Consider the following 11,270-nt stretch of genomic DNA (forward strand, 5'->3'; position numbering starts at 1 on the left):
ACTTGTTCTTTTGTGGTCACCATTTGGTGCTCCATTTGTCTGTTATTTTCTTGATGTAAGCTTCCAGTCCCATAGACCCTCGTTGTGTGCTTTTATTGGACATTAATAATATTATCTTATCTTATCTTATATCTTATCTAGGTCTACACATTGTTGACTTTTCTTTGGTAAGCAACTAACCTTTTTCCATTATTGATCCTATGCCAAGAATACCAAGGAACTACATGCAACTATTGATAAACTTGCAACTTGAACATTTTCCTCTGAGCTACAACTTAAAGTGGTTGACCTTTTTCATGCAAAGCAAGCTATTGGCAATTGCACTATTAGAGGAGCTCAAGTTAAGGCACATCTTCACTAGCTCAAAGTGGAGGATCATGCTACTAAAGGCTTTTTTTCTGCACTCCGCCCTAAGAGTTCTAATTCAAGGATTAAGGAAGGCAATGTTATACACACTAAACTTTTGATATTCTTCAAGTCTTTATAGCTCATTATAAACAAGTCTTCACTTCTAAAGAATCTACTCCTTCCTAACAAGCTCTCATGGATTTTTTAAAATGTGTCTCCAATCACCTCTCTCCTTCCCAAGAAGCTTCTTGTAAAAAAGAATTATCTAAACAAGATTGAAGAGAGGCCACCTTTTCAATGGCTAATGACAATGCTCCAGGTTGTGATGGTTTCCCAATTGCATATTACAAAGCCTTATGGGAAACCTTAGAGAAATATTTATATTATGTCTATTTAGGAGCAATTCACATTGGACCTTAGGGATCGAGATAAATAGAGGTAATAATAAGTTCATTAGTAAATCTGGTGATCCCAAATATATTTGTAATTGGCGCCCTATCACTTTTCTTAATGTTTCTTACAAAACTATTGCCAAAGCTTTGTCTCTAACAACTCTACATCTTCTCCCCCAAATAGCGTGCCCTAAACAAACATGTTTTATTTGGATTTTTTTTGGACCTCCATTCGTAATGGCATGGTTCTCACTGCATAGCTTCAGAGTTTTGTTGCCTCCCTCGCCAATTCACAAGCTTGGGTCTCATTTTCACTCACATACAAGACCAAGTTGTTTGTGTGAAATGGATTATCAACATCCTTTCTAGCAACAAAGCATGGAATTTTTTTCTTCCTCATTACATTGCATCTGGAAATCCTATTCACCACCGACATGGAGAGATTTGGGTTTCCATAGCATTCTCCTAATGACATAACTAGTGTGGATTCAAGGCACATTGGTTGTCAAAATTATTTGGTGAGCTTGGCGAGTTGCAAGACCATTATTGCATTGACATGGTTTAGCGTGTTGCAATGGGCTCTCTTTTAATCAACAAAGCCTTTGGCGGTCTCCTCTTCTTTGTGTGCAAGGTTTACCCTTAGCTAGAGTTCCAAGACTCTGAGCTTTGCATTTTCACCAACATGGTCTACACATTGCACATCTTTTCTACTAAGAAACTATGTCAATTTACACTTGGGAGAACGTATGTGCCCAATGCATTTACACTTGTGACAAAGAGACATTTGAATTGCTTGTCTCTCTTTTTCCACTGAAGCTTCTGCATAAGAATAACATCACCTCTAGAGCACCATGGTGGAAAGATTGGTGATGGTATCCAAATACAACCTTCAAAAGATATTGCCCTCGTCAAAATTACCTCTGACTCTCACACCATTTGCCAATGGTGGAGGTTTTGAACCAGAGATGACATGTGTAGTCTTGGCATTCTCAACGAAGACAACGATTTATTGCAATTTAGTCAAGTATTACAACACCTAAATTTGCACATTTTAATTGGAGTTCATTGTTTCAAGGCTTATCTTTGGGTGCTCATTTACAATACTTGGGTATTCTAGATACCCTTTCTTCGTTCTATCATCAACCATAAACTTTTGTTTGATTCTTTTGGTTTTGTCAAAGAGCTCAGATTTATTGGGACTAGATTCATAGTCTTTTTGCCATTGTACCCAAAAATGATCCCTTGGCCACATTCTATTTAGAGATCACTCTTCTCTCCCCTTACCAATCCTACAAATTCAACACTTTCAAAATGGCTATTCTATTTCAATTATGGAAGGAAAGGAATTCAACTATTTTTTCAAATACTATTATTGACATTATTATGTCCATGTTTGCTAACACACATATTGATGACAATGTCCTATTTCAAATTAAAATACAAGTTGATAAATTGCCCTTAAGGTGGCTCATTTAGAGGAGCTTCTTTAGCACCAAGGAAATGTTGCCTACACTATGGCTTGAGCTCCTCCCAACAACTCCTTTTTGATGTCATTCCACATTCCAGAGGGAGGCATCAGGAATGCAACAATTCCAATAAACAAAGCAATGCTCACTCCTAACCTCCTTGCCAACAAAGTTTCCTGAGCCACCATTCACCTTGTGATTTCCTCACTAAGCACCTACCTAGCCACCAACCACCACTTGTGGTTGGCCTATAGTTGGAGCTACTAATTGGCCTTCTTCAAAGGAGTTTCCTCAACTTTCTTTAGCCATTTAGCCACACCACAAAGAATAGGAGGATAAAGCGAAAAATACAAATGGTTGGACACTCTCAAACACAGGACCTTCTCAAGTCAATAGCTAAGGAGATTTTAATGATAAAAATGATCCTTTATTGCCATCTATAACTACTCTGGCGATGTAAAAACTTCATTTTCCTTTAACTCTGGACTTGAACTTTTATTTTTCTTTGTTTTTAAAGTTTACTAGAGTAATGCGCAAATATTAATTTTTGTTAAAGATTGACTCTTAAGTTAGTTAGAACTTGAATTTCCTCCCAACCGCCATTTTGTTTGACCAAATGATTGTGATTATTTTCTTAGAATTAACAAAATTAATACATAACTTTATCTTTAAAAAAATGTATTTATCTTTCTAAGGTTCAATATCCACAAGACCCTTGAAAGGCCCACATAGAAAAAAAAAACATCACTCATCTAATTTAAAAACAAAGACACCGTTCTTGAAAGACACATACATATATACCTATACTCGTTACATGGACTCTGGACATTTCAAAGCTCGTATGCTACAAAAGTTTTGAGCAATAGTATCCGATTGAAAAGTACTTGTCAAAGGCGAAAAATCATCTCAATAACTACTACTGTTTCCATTTGAGGCCCCACATGTAAACTCACAATGATGCCATAAGAGAATGAAAGGTAGAATGTAAATGACCAGTTTGGTGAAAGGTATGAAAAAATTCCGCAAGATCTGTGAGCCCAACCAAAAAGATAGGAATTGACTGGTAGTGCGGAGGATCTCACAAAAATTCTTATTGTTCATGAACATCATGTTGGAGTAATTAGACCAGGCATCAACTTTTGTGGGGCCATCCTGCCTCCATCTTTATGGAATTCAAGAAATTGTACACACGGTCAATGCAGTTTAGTGAAGGGTTCTTTCACCTGACAGTCTTCAAAGACATCATGGGCCCCCGGATATTGATTTGTTCTCCTAAATTCATTATGTTGTTGCAAGGTACAAGATACATTTTGAAGATTTGTTGTAAAAAGCAAGTTTGAGCATGATATTTCTGCTCTAGTAATGTGTTTCATCTGAACAGGAAGAATAGAACATGGCATAGCATGCTTGTTTTCATGGTCGGCAGTTAATTGTTTTTAAGAAAAAAAACAGTGATAATTTCTCACATGCAACAACAAGGATTAGTTCAGTCACTTGTTTATAATATTTAAAAAATAGTCTCATATTAAAAGAATTGCTTTTAAAATAAGAATCAAATAAATATAAGACTGCGTGTAATTGTATAAAGGTTGTAGACATGGATGCTGGTAGTAGCAATTTTATCTGTAGACGTCTGATTTTCGTAAATAATTTTGACATAATAGAGAGGGTACTGGCCCAATCCAACTTTTTTATTTATTTGTTTTTATAAGTAAATCAAGATTTTCAAAAAAATAATGACTTTGGAAGTGTCATCTGCAACATTTGCATGCCTCTGGTTACAGCTTTTTGGCTCGTTTAGTATCTAATTGTTCAGAATTAATTTGCGTTTTACTTTATATTCTAATTTTATTTTATTTTCTCACCGATTGTACCGTGTACTTTTTAATCAAATTTCATCCACTCATTTCCATAAAGAATAATCTACGGGAAGCCATCTTTCTTGATTGGGATGTTTCAGCTTGCTGGACATACATAATCCATTCAGACGCTCCGACGGAATGTATTATTTATTATTTATTTTTACAATTTCTAATATACAGCAGATTTTTATGAAAATTTTACGATAGATTGTACATGATTTCAATTTTTATAGTAGAAAACGATAAGAAATTTTTTTAAAACTCTATTTTTTATATTAAAAAATTAATATTTTATCTTTTTAATGCTTTATTTATTTAAATGTACAATTTTACAATTGGCGTACCAAAAATGTTCAGATATAAGAGTATTATTAGAACTTTTTGTCTAATAGAATGCTTATCTCTTGTTTAAATATATAACATATAGAAATCAACCAATACATCATATACAAGATATAAGATTCAACCAATACATCGTTCAAATTTACTATGCTATTAGTTTTTAAAATTTTGATAAAAACTTATAAGAATGGTGAGGTGTTTCCTGATTTAAGTTAATTTCAAATCTTCCAAAGGTATAAATGATTATCTACTAAAATCAGAACTGAAACTTCAGAGATTTAAAGACACAAGGTTCTACAAATTCCTTCATTAAATTTCAATGCCCACAAAGATTCAAAATTTCCGCAAATTCAAACAGACAAATTTCCACTCAAGATTTCTGGATTGACATTCAAATCTTCACAAAATATTATGACTGATTGTTCGTCAAAATTTAAATTTTGCAAAAAAGTAAGATTTGAACAATATTTTTTTCGACTCCCGGATGATTTTAAGAAACCTTTCCTTACGGACTTCGATCTTTTCAGCAACTTTGATGCTCTTCTGATAACAGCTTTAACCTAAAAACAACTTTCGACTTCATCGCACACTTACAATCCACTGTAAAAAAAGAGTCGAAGTGTTCGCGCTTGAAAAAGGAAAAGCATAAACAAAATGCCGCCGCAGAAAGCCAGAGATTTCAAATCCAGAAGCGAGCAAGAAATCCATGAGAAAACATTATTATTTACACATAATAACACATGACACAGCAAGTTACGCCCTTCTGAAACTCAGATCAGATGAACCAGAAGCAAAAACCTAGGTTACAAGATTAAAGCCGCGAGTATAGTTAATATCTTCTACCTTAACCGTGCCGGGAGGAAAGGACATCTGAGAAAATTCCCCACCAAGCGGCACAACAGAAGCAGAAGGCCAGCCAGCACTCTTAACAAAACCACTACAAGGAGAAGCGGTCTTTCTGCGCTCATGAATGGCGGACGAAGAATGTTCCAGACACTCCGGATGCGCCTTTCTGTGAGCAACAAGATTACACTTAAAAGCAAACTTCAGACCGCAACGGCACTGAATAGGCTCGCCACAGAGCTTAAGATGATCTCGAAGATCAACCTCGATATAAAATCGCTTTCCGCATTTCTTACACCCGTGCATTTTCTCACCTTCCGAGTGCTTTCGCCCAAAATGTCTCCTCAGCTCATAAAGCCCTACAAAAGTCCGTCTACAGACGGGACACCGCGACGGTATTTTCTTATTATGCCCCGCCCGACCTCCACCGCCACAAAGAGCGCTATTTTGCACAACAGACCCTCTGCAATCCGCCGGATCCTCAGCGCGGTGGCTCTTGTGATGCATTTTAAGCGTCTGAGGGTTCTTGAAAGTCTTATTGCACCCGTCGTGCAAGCATTTAAAAGGCCGGCGGTTCCGAATCAGATCCACCGGAACAGTCACTACACCCTCCTCTCCTTCAAGTCCCCGGTTCGAATCCCGCTTCACCCCGCCACCACACTTCCCAGTCTCAAATGCATCTGCATCTATCAGCGATTTCAGAGTAGACACCAAATGAGGGTGCATACTAGGCGGATGAATCATCGCCATAAACTCAGACGAATCATTCTGCACTTCTTCAGCCCCTCCCTCGTACGGATATTCAAGCATGGGAATCGAACACGGGCCCTCCTGCGAAAAACTCCCTCCATCTCCATTTCCATTTTCATTTTCATTTTCTCCTCCAATAAACCCTTGCCAGCAGTAATCTGAGTCTCCTATCATCTGCAACAACAACAGATTTGTTTTCAAAATCGAAAAAACCGGTATGGGATTCGAACCCTGCTCTAACAGCCTACTGTAGGCCTACATAGAGGGCACTGCTTCTATATATTTAACTCCCGAGTTAAATGTTTGAAAATCTCAGGATTATTCAATTGTGACGCGTGGTTGAGTTAACGGCTGTGGTTACATTTGCGGCGGGAGTTAAGGTTGCTTGCGCTGCACTTTTAAATGCTTATCCTTTTAATCTGTGTCATTTTTAAGATAAAATTTTAGCCAGTGACGTTTTGTGCATTAAAGTGAGTCTCTTAAACCGTGTGTATTAGGTGAAAACGTTTTAGTGTTTTCGGATTGATTTAAAGGGGTCCATAATTATTATTATTATCATTACGAGTATGTAAACGCGTAGAACTATTATTACTATGAGTATGTAAACGTGTGTGATTAAAGTCTCTAGTTCCAACTATCACTACTTAAAGTGACTTGAAGTGTCTTGTAAGTGTTTGTTTTCTGGGCATTTAAAGGGAGTAGGTATTAAAAAATATCTCCAAGTGTAATCAATATAGTTATTAGTATATTTATATTTGGAAAAGTATTATTCAATATGTTATGTAAAGTCAATAGACTAGGCTACTTTTTTGGGGGTCCTTTGTTGGGAAGTGCCCTGTTCAACTCGGCAAAGGGTTCACCCTAGGATTTAGAATGGTAGGGTTTCGACACAAAGCTGTTTGGAACAGAGTTGCCTAGATTGGCTTCCCGCCAATTCTTCCGATCACAAAGTTGTTTCTATTATTAATGTTGATGTGATGGTGATAGGGTTTTTACTGCGTTCAGCCATGCGACACATGCTACCGTCACCGAGGTAGCAAGAGTAATGTAGCTTTGGTGACTAATGTTTTAGCTAGTGTTGTTACGGCACTATAAATTAGTTTGCTATAGTGGTTGCAGTAAAATCAAAGACATTGCGAGACTCATCAGAACATGTTTGTGGAGAACCAATTATGTGGTGGATGTAGTGTTTGATAGTTTATTTTGTGTGGATTTATGCTTTGACTGCATCTTTCTAATGTGGAGTGTTTGTTTACAAGAATTGTAATGGTTTGGAAGTTTATAGTATTTCGTAGGATATCAATCTTACCTTGCACCCATTCAACACAACAACAGATTTTCCTTGTTAACTCATATTTCTCCTGGATTCTTCGATTCTATTGTTATGTGCCTTGAAGTGTTGAACTGAAAAATCAAATTCGGTATACATAAATTATTTTTACCACGATTATTATCATAGAAGGTCTGTGAACTATTTGAGAAAATTCCTATGTGGTAGGCATGGTAAGAGGCAGGCCTTCTACAGACATTACAAAAGCATGTTTCTATGACAATTATTAGTTATACAAACTGGCATTCTCTGTTCAAAATTTTCATTTAAGGAGCCACGCATTATTTACCACTAGGATTTGAGGTGTAATTTCCAGCCTCTACTGTGATGCCTCTCCCAATAAAATTTGTAATCAAGTCGATACCCTTGTTAAACAGTGTTCACAACTTACTAAAATTTTATATGTGTTTTTTCTTTTAATTTCTCTCTTAATTGACTAGGTTGGGAAGGAAGGGCATCAATATCGATCATTTCTTTCATTGTTTCAAATGTATTGATAAAATATTGATAATCTTGCTCAGAGCAGAGCATGAGCAGCAGCAAGCGATGCCATTACACTTGTCTGCCTCTTCTAGAGGAGTCATTAGCAAAACACAAAACAAAAAATTGGATCCCTCCTTATTCTCCATATATGCTTTTCACCGACCATTGCGGTTGCAAGATTCATTCCATCAATAAACCTTGAGTCTAATGAAGGGTTTTCACCAAGATTTCTTCCTTGAAAAAACTAAAACCATCAGTAGACTTTAAAAATATATCAAAAATCTATGGTAAAATTTCAACTCGAAATTCTTGTGAGCCTTGACTATACCACTAATTGATACTGTAAAAGTAGTAGAGGTCTTCTACAACATAGAGGAATCAAAGCATTTTTAGGTAAACCCCTAGCTTGTTGGTTTATGTTCCAAAGGTATTTATAAGTACATCCTTTATTTTCATTAGCATATGGGCTGACATTATTATTCAATCTTGATTAGACTTTGTTTCTGCCTTCTTATCATCCTTCTTTTGATCTTTCTTCTCATCCTTTTTGGGGTTAACCTTTTTGTATCTGCATCTCCAATTACTATGATTTTATCTTCTCCTTCCTCTAAAAGGTAGCTTCTCTAGAGCTATGAAGTCTTTTGCCTCCTTTTTCTCTACCACCACACTATACAACAGAAAATGAAGGCTAGATAGATAGAAATGAATGTTAGGTTGATCAAAAACAATTAGTAGGATATGAAATATTCTAACTTTGATGATCATTCACTAAACAAATTGGATGCAAACAACAAATGAGGCTTGTGCCAAAGACACCAGATGAAGCTTGGTTGATTGTTGTTACCATTACTATTTGTTTGCAATGTTCTTGCAACTTTAACATACATTCCCTTCAAACTTGGGATTTTTTATAATGGATAAGTTTATTTTCAATATATGTTTTGCTTCCTTAGAAGAAGAACACCCTTGTTATCAAAGTTATAGATGGAAATCTTTTGACATCTTTTATACGATAGCTAATATCTCCTCTTGTAGTTGTTATGATGAACGACATTAACATCTAGATGCAAGGTGGCTGGTGGATATCTTGGTCGGGCATAAGAAACTTAAATATTTTTAGCCAATAGGCCAATTCCTTTTCCTTAACAATCAAATCCCTCTAAACATGGAAAAAGTTTGACCCATACTATTTTTAGGTATGCTATAGAAGTTGTATTGTCATCTTCTACAAGTATGTATCTATAGAGGCAACCATTCCTGAGTTTAGCCATTCCTCATTTTAGCCAATAGTTTCAGTGCAAGAACAACTCCCATCCCCTGCCCCCTACTCTTTCAATCATTTTTCGCTTCTATTTAGTCTAGATGATGCCAGAAAGCTCATTTCCTCATGGCCCCAACTTTAATCCCCTCACCTTTTTACTACACATTGTAGATCAAATGTGACATTCACTTGTATTGAAGTTTTCCTTAAAAGGTGATCACTCTCTTTTGACCTCTCCCTTCTCTTATCTCTTTTTCTTTGACCTTCATGGCCACTTCTTTGAGTGTTTTCGAAGGACATATTTGCAATTGGATTTTTATTTTATTGTCTCCATTTATGAGTTTTTAGTATAATAATGTTTATATTTTCGAGTTTTAGGGGAGTTATTATATTCCTAGTCCCTAGACTATGAAGTTTTATTAAAGTTATTTTCAATTTTTCATACCCTGTATTTACCCCGTGTTTAGGTATTGCTATTTCTTGTATTTCGGATTTTCTATGATATGATCTTGGCTATCGAATTCCATATTGATTAAAGATTGTTGCTAATGGTTTCTTTTTTGGTGATGTCTAAACTTTAAGTCATGATGTTTGTGCTTAGATAATTTTGGTCATGAACTTCAAGTGAACTTGAAATCTCTATCCAATGTCTAAATCGATAGATTTTGTTCATCCAAAATGCGTCTGCTCCCAAGCAATAATAGAACACTAGTATTAAGTATTTGTTAAAGCTTAGCTAGTCTACTAATCATATTTCTTGTATCTTTGGATTGTTGATCTCTTTAATATATGTCAATTTGTATTTGTCAATGACTATGGCATTATTATTATGCCTTAGCATATATATAGAGCCATAGGAAACTCCTCAATTAAAATGAACTTATTATGGTTATCTAAATGAGATTAAACAAAGATAAAATACTAAGCTAAATCAAACATATATAGCCACGATGGGCCATGACCCATGATCCATAATGATTGTTAAGTATTTTCCAGCCCAGCCAATATTTAAAGAGTTTTTAAATGGCCAATTATCAATTCTATTTGGCAAGATTTATAGGGCCCTATTAATCATGTTGGGGTTTCCCTAATAGGTGTAACTTGGTCATGCATTCCCTGAAGATATATCACTATGTGTAGTTAAATCCTAAAAATAAATTGTGCATCCAAGTCCTCCAATTTTTGAGGTAAATTATTTATGCACCCAAGTCTTGTCGATGCAGTGACTAAAGTTGTGCATCCAAGACAATTGTACTTTTGAGCCCTCATTATTGAGGACCAAGTAGGAAATTTAAATTATCTCATGGTTATTTTAGGTTTGTTCTAATGTGCCATTATTATTTATGAATCAATTTAGGTCTATTATGATGTGTTGGTATTGTAGACACTCAAAAATGGTTCACATCTACGACCTCATCACTTCTTCATACTAATTTGTCCCATTTTCTCATTCTACTAACTTCGATCTTTTGGCCAGATTGACCATATTTTGTCATTTGTATCCCCTTTCACATCAATTTCATATCAACTCGGAATCATATCAAATCAACTCAAAATCACCCCAAATCAACTCGGAATCACTCAAAATCGATCCTAGTCAACCCAAAACATATCAAACATCCCAAATCAATCATCATTTATCCGCTCCTAGGCATTGTTGTGGCTTTCATTGTCTTGGAAACCTATCAACTTATCAATCTTATCAATTTGACCTTAGTACTCTCATGGCTCTCAGTGCTAGGTAAAATATCATTCATGTCATTCAATCTTTGACGTTGTTGAGGCTTTCAATGTCAGATCATGGCATCATCAACCATTTTAATAATATTGACAATGTCCATCAGTGTTATTATGATCGAACCATTTTAATAATATTCATGTCATGTGTCCTTGACATGTTATCAACTTCAATCAATCAATTTGACCATGGCTTTGGTCTACCTTTTCATCATCTTATTTGATATCCATCATTGTCACATTTTCATCAAAGGATACGGTCGCATTTATTTAATCAATTTGGCCAATTATCTACTAATTTTCTCTATAGGATTAAATAACCCATAATTTAATCCTATTCTTTCTAATTATTCTTCCTAATTATAATCCTAAATTAATTAATTTTATTAATTAATTGATTCATTATCTGCAAACCATGGAAATTTACACTTTCCTAAGTTCCATTTTCCATCATTA

General features: G+C 35.5%; 1 protein-coding gene across 1 annotated transcript; it reads right to left on the reverse strand.

The window, feature by feature from the left end:
- Positions 1-5,103: 5,103 nt before the first annotated feature.
- On the reverse strand, positions 5,104-6,402 carry LOC149549434 (protein indeterminate-domain 5, chloroplastic-like). Its single transcript, XM_089792809.1, has one exon. The coding sequence runs from the start codon at positions 6,175-6,177 to the stop codon at positions 5,209-5,211; it is 969 nt and encodes a 322-aa protein (XP_089648935.1). The 5' UTR covers positions 6,178-6,402; the 3' UTR covers positions 5,104-5,208.
- Positions 6,403-11,270: the final 4,868 nt, after the last annotated feature.

This window comes from Cupressus sempervirens, chromosome 7, assembly GCF_028749045.1.
Source record: "Cupressus sempervirens isolate cs-2001-9-10 chromosome 7, ASM2874904v1, whole genome shotgun sequence".
In the NCBI taxonomy this organism is placed as follows: domain Eukaryota; kingdom Viridiplantae; phylum Streptophyta; class Pinopsida; order Cupressales; family Cupressaceae; genus Cupressus; species Cupressus sempervirens.

Bases quoted from the DNA above. Each gene is read 5' to 3' on its own strand.
- LOC149549434 (XM_089792809.1), bottom strand. From the start codon at position 6,177: ATGATAGGAGACTCAGATTACTGCTGGCAAGGGTTTATTGGAGGAGAA.